A 16,002-nucleotide genomic window follows, 5' to 3' on the forward strand; every position below is an offset into this window, starting at 1 on the left:
TCTACGCTCCCGTCGCATGTCACAACTCGCCCGCCATCTCCTCCTGTGGAGTCGGAAGCATCTGAGGTCGCTCGCGCCATTCATGTCTCCGGTGTGCTCAACCGTGTGACTGACGAGCTATCACGAGCTGCGCTGCCAGGAGAGTGGCGACTCCACCCCCAGGTGGTTCAGCTGATCTGGAGAGAATTCGGAAAGGCTCAGGTAGACCTGTTTGCCTCACCAGAAACCTCCCACTGCCAGTTGTTTTTACTCTCTGACCGAGGGGACACTCGGGACAGATGCACTGGCTCACAGCTGGCCCCGGGGCCTGCGCAAATATGCGTTTCCCCCAGTGAGCCTACTTGCACAGACCCTGTGCAAAGTCAGGGAGGACGAGGAGCAGGTCTTGTTAGTTGCGCCTTACTGGCCCAACCGGACCTGGTTCCCAGAACTCTCACTCCTCGCGACAGCCCCCTCCCTGGCCCATCCCTCTGAGGAAAGACCTTCTTTCTCAGAGACGGGGCACTCTTTGGCACCCGCGTCCAGACCTCTGGAAACTCCATGTCTGGTCCCTTGGACGGGATGCGGAGGTTCTAGGTGACTTACCCCCTGAGGTACTTAACACCATCACTTCGGCACGTGCACGGTCTACGAGACGTGCTTACGCCTCCAAAGTGGAACCTGTTCGTCGAGTGGTGCTCTTCTCGCCGGGAAGACCCCGAAGATGCTCGATCAGAGTCGTGCTTTCCTTCTTGCAGTAGGGTTGGAGCGTAGGCTGTCCCCCCTCCACCCTCAAAAGTCCATACTGCTGCTATATCCGCTTACCACGACCACTTAGATGGCAAATCTGTTGGTCAGCACGACCTGGTCATCAGGTTCCTTAGGGGGCGAGACGGTTAAATCCTTCTCGTCCCCTCTCCATACCCTCTTGGGACCTCACTCTGGTGCTGAGAGCACTTCAGATTGCTCCCTTTGAGCCTTTGCTGTCAGTAGACTTAAAGATTCTGTCTATGAAGACTTTGCTGCTGGTGGCATTGGCCTCCATCAAGAGGGTAGGGGACCTGCAGTCATTTTCGGTCGATGAATCGTGCCTGGAGTTCGGGCCGGGTGATAGCCACGTGGTACTAAGACCCCGGCCTGGCTATGTGCCCAAGGTTCCTACCAGTCCCTTCAGGGACCAGGTGGTGAGCCTGCAAGCGCTGCCCTCGGAGGAGGCAGACCCAGCCCTGGCTTTACTCTGTCCAGTCCGCGCTTTGCGACTGTACATAGACAGAACCTAAAGCCTCAGGACCTCAGACCAGCTCTTGTCTGTTATGGAGGCCAGCAGAAGGGAAAGGCTGTCTCCAAGCAGAGGATGGCCCACTGGATAGTGGATGCCATCGCCCTGGCTTACCAAGCTCAGGGTGTGCCCTGCCCGCTCAGGTTGCATGCTCACTCCACAAGAGGTGTCGCATCCTCCTGGGCGCTGGCTCGTGGCGCCTCGCTGACAGACATTTGTAGAGCTGCGGGCTGGGCGACACCTAACACGTTCGCTAGATACTATAGCCTTCGTGTCGAGCCGGTCTCCTCCCATGTTCTCGCCACAGGTCAGAGGCACGGAGAGGCCCCGGCTTAGTGTCGGCTTGCTGCGCTACATGCGCTTCTTTTCTCCAGAGAGTCCCTACAAGGCAGACCCTGTCGAGTCCTCCGATATCCCTTCGGCAGCCGACGTGGCGGAGCGTCTGGCGCCAGGCCTATACTCCGTTGTATCCTTGAGAACCGGGTTTAGGCTGGGTTCCATATGTGTGACCCTACGGGGATCCCATATGGTTGGTTCCACGGTTGCTCCTAAACGAAGCCCGTGTCTTTCCCTCTGGGAGAACCTACCCTTCATCGGGTTGGAGTCACCCCAGCTCTTCCATATGTAGCACAGCCCTACAGGGTTAGTCCATATGTACTTCTCCACATAACTCCTTCGGGGAAGGATGTGGCTTCCGCAGCGTTCCTTTCCCAGCGAAGGGTACGCTTTCCCAGCGTTATCCAATAGTCTCACTGAATGGGTTTTGGGGAACAGCAGTGATCGACTCTCTCTGTGTTAGCCCTGTCCCACCATCCTCAGGCAAGGGGGTTCAGGTGGCTTGCAACAGAGCGCTGGAAGGGGGCAGCTCCTGTGGCGCTTTGGTAGGGATTCCTATTCGTCGGTCTGTCCGACGTACGTCGAACGTGACCGACTGAATGGGAACGTCTCGGTTACAAAGGTAACCCTCGTTCCCTGAAGGAGGGAACGGAGACGTACGTCCCGTCGCCACAGTCGCTGTACCCCGCTGATGCTGCCGCCTATCCGGTTCGGCTCCTCAGCGAAAACCTGAAGATGCAACGCACCTGCTGCTCATTATATACCCGCGCTGCGAGGCGAGCAGCTGATGCATATGATTGCATGCCAATGTGCATTGGCTCGTTTAGTTACACTCGAAGTAGATTGGCCTCTCTAGCGAGATTCCTATTCGTCGGTCTGTCCGACGTACGTCTCCGTTCCCTCCTTCAGGGAACGAGGGTTACCTTTGTAACCGAGACGGTCTTAGAGCACTGTGGTCTATGGATCTGCCTGAAATGTACATGTTGAGAAGACTCACTCCCGTGGTCAAAATCAAGGGGTCGAAGCTCTGTCCAAAAAAACGTCCCTCGTCCACTTGAAGTTGAACACACTTTAAAATGCCGGTGGGGATTCCCCTGAGGGAAAGTGCTTTGGGAAGTTCGAGAGTGTATGTCTAAAAGTGCAGCCTCTGTACTCTTTCAGAAGATGAGGAATATCACCCCCTACCAAATAACAGTGAAAACGGATTGCTGGAGTATTCCATCAATGGCTGGAAAGCGTTGTCATAAATGATGGAAAATTGCAGGGAAAGAGTTAAAACATGTTACATCATTGTTACACAATATCCTTTTACAAGCATAATAGAACATTCACAGCCATAACTCGAAATTGCGAAATTCAGTGTTTTATTGCGCCCTAGGCACTAAAGGACTTTTTGACCATGTGTGGACATGTTTGGAGTTACTGTTTACGAAAAGTGTTAGGTTTTTTTTTCAACCTGGTGATCTGCTGACACTGCTGAAGTCTTAATAAATAGAGTCTAGTAGTTTTTTTTTGTTGTTGTTTTTTTTTACGTTGTGTTAAACAACAAGAATCAGTCTAAGCAATCTCAGATTTCCTTTTATTCTTTCCGCCTGTTACACAACTGATACGAACAATATCACCTGTTTAGTTGGTTTTCTCCTGGAATGTTCTTAATGGTGGGAGTCTTTACAAAGCCAGACATTTAATCTGAAGGATCATGTGGACTTCTAGTGTTTCTAGTGCAAAATCAAAGAATCTTCTTTTCTTTTTTTTATTGAAAAGTAACATAAAAACAAATTTCTTTAATTTCCTCACGATGTTTGGCTGGTTGAAAATTATGGTTTAAAAACAAGGTCCAGAGATCTTTGACCCTTATTATCGTGGCATTATTTAACTGCTCCGCCTCAAGGCTTTTGCTGTGCTCACTCATTCAAAGGAACCTTTCACCTAAATGCACTTGATAAGCTCATAAACGTTGCAGGATAAACGTGTTGAATGTTTTAGACGCTACACTGTGTCGAGGTGAATTTCAAGGAGTATTTGCAGATTGTCAGGTGAGGATTGAAATATTCCCAAAATATAATTCCACATAGAAGTTCTTTCTTTGTCAGTCCATAAATCAGATTTCAGATTTAAATTCTGCTCTTAGTTCATTATGTAATATCTTGGCCTTTTATTGCTTGTATAATATTTATTTTTTTACTGTTAAACCAAATTCAACCACAGAACTTTTCCAGCTTTTCATCATAAGTGAAATTGTAAAAATCTAAGTATCCAGCTATTTTGTCATTTTTTGCCTTATGAAAGAAGTGTACAAAACCAAATTACATATGTAGAAGGTTTCAGAAAATGCCAAACGATTATGCTGTTTTTACTACAAAAGGTGAATGCACACATTGCAAGGTATTGTTTTAGCATGTACTCTGTTTATGTGCACATGATGATGGAGCTTTTTTCAGATGTTGCAGCATGTGTACTGAGGGATTGCATAACTTTGAGACATACTTAGGAAGCTCTCAGCAGTCGTAACACTACTAAACAAATAGCCGATTCAGATACTACTCGTACACAAGGTGAGACCATTTTTTACTGCATACACTGTGGCCCATTCCACACTTGTTCTTTACTTCAGTTGACCTGCTTTGCATTTAAGTGTTGTTACAAATGAAGTGATTTTTACAATGTACAGGGTTGATGCAATGAGCGCTTCTGAGAATGAAATCATTGGAATGACCAAAGTTTGTTGGTTTGGTGGCATCAAGTATTTTAAAAATATGAAAACAAAGTGAAAACCTCTAAGTGAATTTCAAATGTGCAAAAACACGTGGTCACATGCGGAACACATGAAAAACATTTGCACATGAGAAAAGTGGTTTTGGAACAGTTCTCTTGTGAAATCCATGTGATCACGTGGAAAAAAACATGTGGTTTTTACTAGACAAATATACATTTTCTGCAATATGGACCAGATGTTATTCTGTAAGTCAAAAGTCTAGCTTTACAAGACCATAACAGATACATAACAGCAAATATTAGACTTGTAGATCAGAAAGAATTTGCATCACTAATCATTGGCGTCACCTGTATCCAATCGTAACACTAAATTGGGTAACACTTTATTTTACAGCGCCGCAGTTATACATTACTACATGTACTTACTATAGTAATAACAGTAAATTATGCATAATTACAAATAACTAACCCTAAACCAAACCCTAACCCTCTAAAAACTAATTAAGGGGACCTTTAGTCATTACTTAAATATATATATTGTTGTGAAATAAAAAATCAAGTTCTGAAATGCTGTTAGACTTTTTACTTGTAATTGTTATTTTATTGAGTTTGGATGACACACAAATTATGCCTATTGATTCGATATACAATCATGACTTGTCATAGTTTAACATTTTCAGTTAATCAAAAATGTATTTAATTTTAAGTTCTGTTAATGTAAAACACAATCTGATGACGTGTAAACATGTTTCATTGTTTTGAGTTGTATGAACACTTCTTTTAATTTAGACGAACTTAAGTTAAGTGAAACTGGGCTGGGATTTATATTTCCCATCATGCTTTGCCCATGACACTTGAAAGGGAGAGTAAATGCTAAAATTAAGTGTTATATAATATAATTTTGCACAAGATTAATGGTAAGGGAGATTTAGCAGTAATTAGTGTTTTGTTATGCTAATTTAGAAGAGTTTCTGTTAATGTGGGTTTTTGGAGAGTTACCATCATGGTGACAAGCGGTGCTTGGTAAGTTCATGTTACTAGAAATGCGTTTTATTGTGTCTAAAAAGCGTCTTCACCTTACTTAAAACATTATGTTGGATCAACCTAAATAGTTGCATTCATGTTGACAATTATTAAGTTCATGTTACTTAGAAATGTGTTTTTGTGGCAAAAATACGTCTTCACCTTACTTAAAACATTATGTTGGATCAACTCAAAATATTGCTTTGAATTAATGTAATTCTCCCAATTGGCTTAAGTTAAATATTCTAGTGGAAAACGTTAACATATTTTTATTTGTTGAACCAACTGTAACTCTATAGTAAGTACATGTAGTTAATTAATAGTACTCAGTACTTATTTGAGTAATTACAATGTAACCAAAAATTTTCATTTTAACTATAAAAGACTAAAAATACAACTGTAAAAACCTGTTAATTGGTCATCAGTAAGTTCTCGTAAAAAAAAAAAAAAAAAAAAAAAAAAAAAATTGGAAGTAAAAAGAACAACCATAAATTGATATTCCCACAATTCCCTGTGTGACAGCTCACATTTGATGGTTTTTAAAATTTATAATTGTTTCTTATTAGTTTTTTGTTATCAGTTATGAACATCAGGCTTTTAATTTTCATCTTTTGTTGTTAAATGAATGTTTATTGTGTTATTTGAGTGCCATGATGGTGTGCATGACGCTGGTGTACCTTCTTTAAATAGTATGTACATCAGCTTGTGGAAAAACTGCCTGTGATGAACTCTGATTCATCATGTGGTTTTCTCTTTACCACCAGTGTTATTATGGTGGATGTCAGTTTATGTAAAAAACAGATTTTAGTAGCAGCATGGGAAGGTCTGTTGGATTTATTTTTTGTAAATTAGTTTTAAATTGTAAAATTTACAGGTTGATCTGTAAATATATTTTATAAGTATTTTTTACTGTGTTTTTAAAATAATTCTGGCAATCACAGCTGCCAGTTTTATTTTGTAAAAATTGATGGATTTTCGTTTTGTTTTGCTTTTTGTTTTGTTTTTTACAGTGTAAAATAAGCTTGCTTTTGTTTTTTCCGGGTCCTTTCTTTTCTGTTTTCCATCATTCTTTATTATCCATTCATTGATTTCTTCTCTTTTGTTTTTTAAGGTTGTGTAAGAAGATGCATCATTCAGCACCTCTTGTTTTGTTGTCGCTCTTATGCGTATTATTTGGAGTAGATGGTGGTAAAGTGCTAGTGTTTCCACTTGATGGAAGTCACTGGGTGAACATGAAGGTCCTGATTGAGGAACTGCATAGCCGAGGTCACAAAGTGACGGTGCTTAGAGCCTCCAACAGCTGGTATATCAAGGAAGAATCTCCTTTGTACAATTCCATCACCATTCCCAACACAGGAGGATTTGATGAGGAATTTTTTGGTTTACTGATCAGCCGTCTCTTGAAGATTAAAAAAGAAGGGAATTCCATTTGGAGCCGCATTCAGCTGGAGTATGAAATCATCATGAAGTTTAAAAGCATGTATGAAGAAATGCAGCAGATGATGGATAGAGTATTAGGAGATGAAAAAATTATGAACTCAATCCAAGATGCTAAATATGACGTGGTGCTAGCAGACCCAGCTGCTGGAGGTGGTGCAATCCTAGCTTACAAGTTTAATATTCCTCTGGTTTTTAACGTTCGGTGGACGATTCATGGAGAGGGACATTTCGCCATTGCTCCTTCCCCCCTGTCTTATGTCCCTGTCCCAGGAGCAGAGCTAACAGACAAGATGTCATTCCTTCAACGTGTCAAGAATGTTCTGACTTACTTTTTCACCCAATTCCAAATTGCACTCGTAGCTGAACCAATCTTTACTTCTTTTTGTCTCAAACATTTTGGCCCCAATGTTAATTATTTTTCCCTTTTCCAGGATGCAGACATCTGGCTCATGAGAAATGACTTTACCTTTGAATTTCCACGACCCACAATGCCCAATATCGTATATATGGGCGGCTTTCAGTGTAAACCCGCCAAGCCACTTCCAAAAGATCTTGAGGACTTTGTGCAGAGCTCAGGAGAGCATGGAGTCATTGTCATGTCTTTAGGAACCCTTATTACTCAGCTTCCTCAAGACGTCACCAACGACATAGCAGCGGCTTTTGCTCAGATTCCTCAAAAAGTGATCTGGAGATATACAGGTCCTCGGCCTGCGACCCTTGGTAACAATACATTACTAGTGGACTGGCTCCCCCAGAATGACCTGCTTGGACATCCCCAGATTAAAGTATTTGTGGCACATGGAGGCACCAATGGAGTCCAGGAAGCCATCTACCATGGGGTGCCCATTTTGGGTCTACCGTTAGTGTTTGATCAGCCAGATAATCTCTTCAGAATGGAAGCGAAGGGAACAGCAAAGATTTTAGATTTGGCAACTCTGGACAGGAATGTGTTTTTGGAGGCATTAAATGAGGTTTTGCATAACTCATCTTACAGGGAGAACATGCAGAGACTGTCCAGACTACACCACGACCAGCCAATGAAACCTCTTGATCGTGCTGTCTTCTGGATTGAGTTTGTCATGAGGAATAGAGGAGCCCCTCATTTACGAACACAGTCTTTCAGAATGTCTTGGATTGAGTACCATTCTGTAGATGTTATTTTGACTCTAACGGCAACACTTTTCATATTTGCATTTTTTATTATATATGTGATTCGATATCTTTTTAGAGTTTTGTTTAAAAAGAAAGTAAAATGTGCATGATATATAATTACTGTATGAGATCATTGTGAAAAAATATTCTTGTAAAACATTTCAGTGAGATTCAAATTTTAATTCAAAGCAAATTTAGGCATTTTGCACTGACTATTTAGAGCTGCTTTGTGGTCATTAGAATCTTGAGCCTCAATAAAGGTAATTTTCATATCTGTGATTAATGCTGTCATGGGTGTGTGTTGATGGACTGAAGATACGACAGAATAATAAAGATCCAACACAAAGTTTAATAATAATCCACAGTGTAGGGGAATTTTACAGTTAAAGACCCAAAAGACCAGATATGATAAATAAAGACCCGGAGTCAAAGTTTAAAACATAATAAATTGAAGAAAATTTTATTGAAGAATAGTTTGCAGTTTCATCAGCAGAAGCCAGCTTCAAGTCTCACAAGGAGTTCGTAGGCTGCTCTGCGTACATTCACTTTCACAATTATACTCTACCGGAGTCAACTAACTACATCATTACTTCAGGTTGAATGATTCTGATTGGCTAAGAAAAATAGACAAATTTGATAATCTTCCACACATGGACAGATAGTCAGAAGCATATCTCCATTTGTCACAATGTTGCAGAGGAGACCCTGGATTTACGTACTGGATGTCCTTTTGGGTTCATGACATGGCGTCTGCTGGTCTCAAGCAGAATGCCAGTTGTCCACCAGGACAAAGGACTTAGCGCACATACACAGATACACATGATTCACAACTTCGTCAAGGCTGAAGTTGATCTGAGCTCTGCTTTGAGCAGAAAACTTTCCCAAAACATACTGATAACATGTTCTTTTCTCTCAGTGAGAGGTACAGACAATCTTCACAATTATTTTCTAGTGTTTGAAAAAGGAAAATAAATGCTTTAACATACATTGAAGAAGTCATTCAAATAATTTAACAGAAAGATAAATGTTGATTAATAACTTAAAAGATATATATTGAAGCGGCAGTAGATTCCAGAATCCACCCCTTCAACTGAATATTCCAAACAGGTAGCAGCAAACACACATTAAACGCAAACGTAACTGCACAACCTTAAAGGGAAACCACATGAACTTATGCCACGTTCCAGGCAACCCATAACCCGTGTTTTTCCAACCTTCTACCCGTGAAAGTGCACTGGAACAGCAGTCAAAGCCGAGCATCACCATTGAATCTCTCATGGAGGAGCTCCGGGAGCATAAAAGGAGGAGCGACGACCGTGAAGGACGAGAGAGGACCAGGCCTGGACTTTACGTTATGTTTTATTATGTTTGTGTGGCCGGCAGACGTCCGCGAGGGTACTTTCGTTTTGTATTTGTTTATTTTGGTATTAAAGTTTTGTTGAAACATTTGCCGGTTCCCGCCTCCTTCTTCCCGTATATATACGAACTGTGTTACAACTAGCTTGACTATGATAAAACCCACTGTAAATCTATTATAACTGTGCATGTAAATGTACTTAATGAAAATGTGAATGACTTTAGTTTATGAGGCCATATAAAACTGAATAACTGTCCAATTGTACAGATATAACTATAATATTACAGACTGAATGTTCAATTCCATGATATTTTGGGAATTTCTCTTTATCATTGTATTTTGTGAAAAATAATTTACTATATAGCATATTAATTCAGATTATATTCCTTCTTATCAAAGGTAATTGATGAAGATGCATCACTTCAACCTTCTTGGATTGTTCATTCTGTTATCTGCTCTTTCAAGATCTTATGCTGGTAAAGTTCTGGTCGTTCCTGCGGATGGAAGTCATTGGATAAATATGAAGGTCCTTATTGTGGAGTTACATTCAAAAGGTCACAATATCACTGTGGTCCGAGGGTCTAGTAGCTGGTACATTGAGGAAAAGTCTCCTCTCTACACTTCCATTACTGTGGACACTGGTGAATTTGACGATGACTTCATGGAGAAGTTTCTCCCTCAATTACTGAAAATGCAGAGACAAGGACGATCATTTTGGAATAAAATGGCACTTGTTGATGAAACTTATAGGAGGTTTACTGAAATTCATCAGCAAATTTGCAATATGACAGCTACAATGTTTGAAAATGAGACCTTGATGAATTCACTGAAAGATGCTGCATATGACATTGTTCTGACCGATCCAGCTTTCGGAGGTGGAGTGTTACTGGCACACCGTCTTGGCCTCCCTCTTGTGTTTAATGTCCGCTGGACCATGTACGGAGAAGCCCATTTTGACATAGCTCCATCTCCTCTCTCATATATACCTGTTCCAGGGTTACAGATGACCGACAAGATGACATTCAGTCAGAGAGTCATGAATGTGATGACATATATAATGGTTCTTTACAAACATTCCAAATACCTCGTTTCTCCTTACCAAGAGTTCACCCAGAAATATTTTGGCCCTGATGTTGATTTCTTCTCCCTCCTCCAGAATGCCGACATCTGGCTCATGAGAAACGACTTCACGTTTGAGTTTCCACGACCCACAATGCCAAATGTTGTCTACATGGGCGGCTTCCAGTGCAAACCAGCTAAGCCACTTCCAGATGACCTTGAGGAGTTTGTGCAGAGCTCAGGAGAGCATGGGGTCATCATCATGACTTTAGGAACTGTTTTTGGTCAGCTTCTGAGTGAAAACAATGATGAGATTGCTGCAGCTTTTGCTCAACTGCCTCAAAAGGTTATCTGGAGACACACAGGACCACGACCTGCCAACCTTGGTAATAACACACTGATTGTGGACTGGCTCCCTCAGAATGACCTGCTTGGACATCCTCAAACTAAAGTGTTTGTGGCACACGGAGGCACCAATGGAGTTCAGGAAGCCATCTACCATGGGGTGCCTATTGTAGGCCTTCCTTTAGCTTTTGACCAACCTGACAATCTCTCCAGGATGCAAGCAAAGGGAACAGCAAAAATTGTAGACTTTGCAACTCTGGACAGGAATGTGTTTCTAGAGGCATTAAAGGAGGTTTTGCATAACTCATCTTACAGGGAGAACATGCAGAGACTGTCCAGACTGCACCACGACCAGCCAATGAAACCTCTTGATCGTGCTGTCTTCTGGATTGAGTTTGTCATGAGGAATAGAGGAGCCCCTCATTTACGAACACAGTCTTTCAGAATGTCCTGGATTGAGTACCACTGTATAGATGTTATTTTGACTTTAATGGCGACACTTTTCATATTTGCATTTGTGACTGTTTATACAATTAGATATTTTTGTCTAATTTTATTCAGAAAGAAGGTAAAATGTGAATAATATTGGCTGGAAATATCAGTACATTTGAAATGTTTCCTGATTGTTTCCTGACAGCATGTGCTTTTGTGACTCTTAAATTATTTAAAACATTTTACTAGATTTAAGAAACACTGTTTTAATCCAAAGCTTTGAAACTAAAATAATAATTTTTTGCTTTTAGTGTACAACAATCTATATTATTAGAACTTGCTACAGACAAATATCATTCACGTGTATCAATAATAGTACAAGGGCTAAAATTAACCACCTACATTGTAATTAATTTCACATTTTCATTTATGATTGAATCAACAGAATTGTGAATAACTTCTCTGTATAAGCTTTTGCTGAAGTTTTAACTGACAAAGTTTTATGAACACCGTACAATAAAGAGGAATCTGATCATGTGTACATGATAGGTCATCACTCCCTGACTTTTATATATAGTGAAACTGTGTAAAATCTGTTATTGATGAAAAACTATTGACAAATGTACCATCTAACCTTATTACTGAAGCAGCATTACTTGATGGCAAGGAAAAAGTTATTATTTTATATCCCTGGATAACTATCCAAATGTAGAGTTTTTAGCCAGTAAAGTAGTACAGATCGAGCTGCAACATTATAGATTTCACACTCAACTCCATTATATTTCTGGACAATCATGCAGATTCTCTTGATCATTGTAATTAGTGAAGAATCATTTATTCCATAAATGAATTCAGATTGTATTCTTTTTCATTGAAGGTAATCAATGAAGATGCATCACTCAAGCTTTCTCGGTTTGTTCATTCTGTTATCTGGTCTATCAGGATGTTATTCTGGTAAAGTTCTGGTCGTTCCTGTGGATGGAAGTCACTGGATCAATATGAAGGTCCTCATTGTGGAGTTGCATTCAAAAGGTCACAATATCACTGTGGTCCGAGGTTCAAATAGCTGGTATATTGAAGAGGAGTCTCCTCTCTACACTTCCATTACTGTAGACATTGGTGAATTTGACAGTGACTTTTGGACATTGTTGCTTCCCCGCTTACTTCAGATCAAGAGACACGGAAGATCATTTTGGTCCGAAATTGAAATTGCTCAGGAGATTTACAGCAGGTTCTCAGAAGTCCACCAGCAAGTGTGCAATATGACAGCCATGATATTCGAAAATGAGATCTTGATGAAATCACTGGAGGATGGTAAATATAACGTCGTTCTGACAGATCCTGCATTTGGAGGTGGAGTGTTACTGGCACACCGTCTTGGCCTCCCTCTTGTACTAAATGTTCGTTGGACCATGCATGGAGAAGGTCACTTTGTTGTAGCTCCATCTCCTCTCTCATACATACCTATACCAGCATTACAACTAACTGACAAGATGACATTCAGTCAAAGAGTCATGAATGCGATGGTTTATATGATTGGTATTTATCAAAATCCCAAATTCTTTGGTTCTCATTACCAAGAATTCTCCCAGAAATATTTTGGCCCCGATGTTGATTTCTTCTCCCTCCTCCAGAATGCCGACATCTGGCTCATGAGAAACGACTTCACGTTTGAGTTTCCACGACCCACAATGCCAAATGTTGTCTACATGGGCGGCTTCCAGTGCAAACCAGCTAAGCCACTTCCAGATGACCTTGAGGAGTTTGTGCAGAGCTCAGGAGAGCATGGGGTCATCATCATGACTTTAGGAACTGTTTTTGGTCAGCTTCTGAGTGAAAACAATGATGAGATTGCTGCAGCTTTTGCTCAACTGCCTCAAAAGGTTATCTGGAGACACACAGGACCATGACCTGCCAACCTTGGTAATAACACACTGATTGTGGACTGGCTCCCTCAGAATGACCTGCTTGGACATCCTCAAACTAAAGTGTTTGTGGCACATGGAGGCACCAATGGAGTTCAGGAAGCCATCTACCATGGGGTGCCTATTGTAGGCCTTCCTTTAGCTTTTGACCAACCTGACAATCTCTCCAGGATGCAAGCAAAGGGAACAGCAAAAATTGTAGATTTTGCAACTCTGGACAGGAATGTGTTTCTAGAGGCATTAAAGGAGGTTTTGCATAACTCATCTTACAGGGAGAACATGCAGAGACTGTCCAGACTGCACCACGACCAGCCAATGAAACCTCTTGATCGTGCTGTCTTCTGGATTGAGTTTGTCATGAGGAATAGAGGAGCCCCTCATTTACGAACACAGTCTTTCAGAATGTCCTGGATTGAGTACCACTGTATAGATGTTATTTTCACTTTAATGGCGACACTTTTCATATTTGCATTTGTGACTGTTTATACAGTTAGATATTTTTGTCTAATTTTATTCAGAAAGAAGGTAAAACGTGAATAATAATGGCTGGAAATATCAGTACATTTGAAATGTTTCCTGATTGTTTCCTGACAGCATGTGCTTTGTGAATCTTAAATTATTTAAAACATTTTACTAGATTTACGTAACAATGTTTTAGTCCAAAGCATGAGACTAAAATAATTATTCAGAACTAATTCAATATTCTCTATGTTGTTTGTTTTAAGCTGCATTTTTTGCTTTTAGTGTAAAACAATCCATATTATTAGGACTTGCTACAGACAAATATCATTCACATGTATCATTGACAGTACAAGGGCTAAAATGAATCCCCTACATTATAATTAATTTCACATTTGCATTTATGGTTGAATCATCAGAATTGTGAATAACTGCTCTGTATAAGCATTTGCATTACATTCCAAAGATTGAGTAAAGAGAACAGTTTGGCCCGATGGTGGCTAACCCACACAACACTAACCTACACTAAAGTGACACACAGATGTAACATCTAACCTTATTACTGAAGTGGCATTACTTCATGGCAAGAAATAAGTTATTATTTAAAAATACCTGAAAAACTGTCAAATTGTACAGATTGTAGCCATAAATTAGTACAGATTGAGCTGAAACATTATAGATTTAACACTTCTATTATATTTCTGGACAGTAATGAAGATTCTCTTGATCATTGTAATTTGTGAAATATCATTTATTCTATAACAAATTAATAAAGATTTTATTCTTTTTCATTTAGGTAAACAATGGAAATGCATCACTCAAGCCTCCTCAGTGTGTTCGTTCTATTATCTGCTTACCTGTACCTCTGCCTTGTCCTTAAGCAAACTGAAGATTAAATAATTCACTAGTAACATCTGCTTTTAAATACTATTGGACTATTGAAATATATAGCACCAATCAGGGGTCAGTTCCTCAGCACAGACCTTTAAGAGAAAGGCTGAAATACCATCAGGGCCAGAAGACTTCATAGGGCACATAGGTTTGAATAACAACTGAATGTAGTCAGGGTCAATCATCAACCTGTTCTTCCCAAGGTCAGAAGTAATCACAGAGTTCAATTCCATTTTACATTCATTATCAAAGTTATTATTATTAAAGCTTAGGGGAAAAAAACAGTCATTAGCCTTTTGTAAATCATCATTTGCTGGTTGCATATGTGTTATATATTTTTTATTTAATTCCACATCCTTTGGGTCTTAGACTTGTAAATGTTCTCCTTTAGAATTTGTTTTTGTTGTTTTTTTTTTCTTTTAAGCAACTGATTAAGTTCTCCTTTGTGATATAAAGTTTGTTATTTGGGTAAATAGTTACCTATTTTTCAGTAACCATACTATCTGTACAGAAATTTACAAAGTTACTGTTTTTGTGATTTCATGAATGTCAGCAGTGTAAACATATTTCACTCGGTGCATAAGAAACAGCCTTTCAGAGACTCAATGCTGTTTTCCGACCACACTGACACATCTTTAGTCATAGGTTTAGCACTCTTCAAGACTGGTGGAATAATAATTTGGGCCTTGATTTTGCATTATATGCCTTCTTTACATTCTAATAGCATTTGTCTATAATTCTATAGTCTCTTATGGCGCAATCGACATTTTGCTTAATGACAGTTCCAGTTTGCAGCGGTTAAAGTCTCCCAGTATAATTAATTTGCTCTGCAGCTCTTACTGTATTTCCAAAGGGTGGAACACAAACTCCACAGGTGATGATATTCCCAAACTCCCTCTGTAAATTAAAAAGGTCTTGAACTTAAGCAAAGCAATTCAACATCAGTATTACATACCGTGGCTCTCACTGTGAACTGGGAACACCAGCCTTCATTCCCAAACGCACACACACTCACCCACCTCGGTTCTTGCCTGATGCTGCAGAACGACTGGCCCAAACCAGAGAGCCATATATCCACCTCAAACTGCGAACTGGCCATGTCTGGATTTCCGTGAACACCATTTCCACGAACGCCTGCTTCTCTGTATTCAAAACAGACCCTAGCTTTAATGCGAAGTTCTTCAATTTTATTTGCAGAGATCTGACATTGCTTAACACAGGCAAAATAGGTCTGTTTTATTGTGAATGTGGGTTTAAATATATACATATACAAAGAAGGAAAATTGTAAAGTAGGCTTTTGTTTTTTAGTTTGTTTGTTTTGCAGTTATGTTTTTATTTTATGAAAATAGACTATGTAGCTATATATATATATATATATATATATATATATATATATATATATATATATGTATAGACATAATTTGTTACCTGAAATAACTTTTTGTTAGCCTATATAGCGTTTGGTTCATGTAACTTAGCCTGTGTAAGGTGGAGGAAAGCCAAAGAACCAAACTATTGTGTTACTCATGTTAACCTAAAACACTAAGAAATGTATTGAACTAACAACACAAAAAAATATTCAAGTTTTAAAAAAGCCAGAAAATTATCT

The 16,002-nt window shown here is 40.0% G+C and overlaps 2 protein-coding genes and 1 pseudogene across 6 annotated transcripts; all 3 read left to right on the top strand.

Annotated features, from left to right (window-relative positions):
- Positions 1–3,511: 3,511 nt before the first annotated feature.
- LOC137015315 (UDP-glucuronosyltransferase 2C1-like) lies at positions 3,512–11,853 on the top strand. Of its 4 annotated transcripts, none has more exons than XM_067380195.1 (3): positions 4,055–4,149; positions 9,681–10,341; positions 10,438–11,853. In XM_067380195.1, exons 2-3 carry the CDS (start codon positions 9,688–9,690, stop codon positions 11,266–11,268), a joined length of 1,485 nt encoding a protein of 494 aa, XP_067236296.1. In that variant the 5' UTR covers positions 4,055–4,149; positions 9,681–9,687; the 3' UTR covers positions 11,269–11,853. The 4 variants fall into 4 exon arrangements, with proteins under 4 accessions (XP_067236294.1, XP_067236296.1, XP_067236297.1 ...); XM_067380196.1 differs by having other exon boundaries at positions 9,681–10,323; XM_067380193.1 differs by lacking the exon at positions 4,055–4,149 and adding an exon at positions 3,512–3,630 and having other exon boundaries at positions 9,681–11,849.
- On the top strand, positions 3,517–9,512 carry ugt5a1 (UDP glucuronosyltransferase 5 family, polypeptide A1). 2 transcript variants are annotated; one of them, XM_067380197.1, is made up of 3 exons: positions 3,607–3,630; positions 4,036–4,149; positions 6,444–9,512. In XM_067380197.1, the coding sequence occupies exon 3, from the start codon at positions 6,457–6,459 to the stop codon at positions 8,032–8,034; it is 1,578 nt and encodes a 525-aa protein (XP_067236298.1). In that variant the 5' UTR covers positions 3,607–3,630; positions 4,036–4,149; positions 6,444–6,456; the 3' UTR covers positions 8,035–9,512. The 2 variants fall into 2 exon arrangements, with proteins under 2 accessions (XP_067236299.1, XP_067236298.1); XM_067380198.1 differs by lacking the exon at positions 4,036–4,149 and having other exon boundaries at positions 3,517–3,630.
- A 133-nt stretch (positions 11,854–11,986) lies between the features above and the next one.
- Positions 11,987–13,597, top strand: LOC137015316 (UDP-glucuronosyltransferase 2C1 pseudogene; annotated as a pseudogene).
- Positions 13,598–16,002: the final 2,405 nt, after the last annotated feature.

Source organism: Chanodichthys erythropterus, chromosome 24 (assembly GCF_024489055.1).
Source record: "Chanodichthys erythropterus isolate Z2021 chromosome 24, ASM2448905v1, whole genome shotgun sequence".
NCBI classification, from domain to species: domain Eukaryota; kingdom Metazoa; phylum Chordata; class Actinopteri; order Cypriniformes; family Xenocyprididae; genus Chanodichthys; species Chanodichthys erythropterus.

Bases quoted from the DNA above. Each gene is read 5' to 3' on its own strand.
- ugt5a1 (XM_067380198.1), top strand. From the start codon at position 6,457: ATGCATCATTCAGCACCTCTTGTTTTGTTGTCGCTCTTATGCGTATTA.
- LOC137015315 (XM_067380193.1), top strand. From the start codon at position 9,688: ATGAAGATGCATCACTTCAACCTTCTTGGATTGTTCATTCTGTTATCT.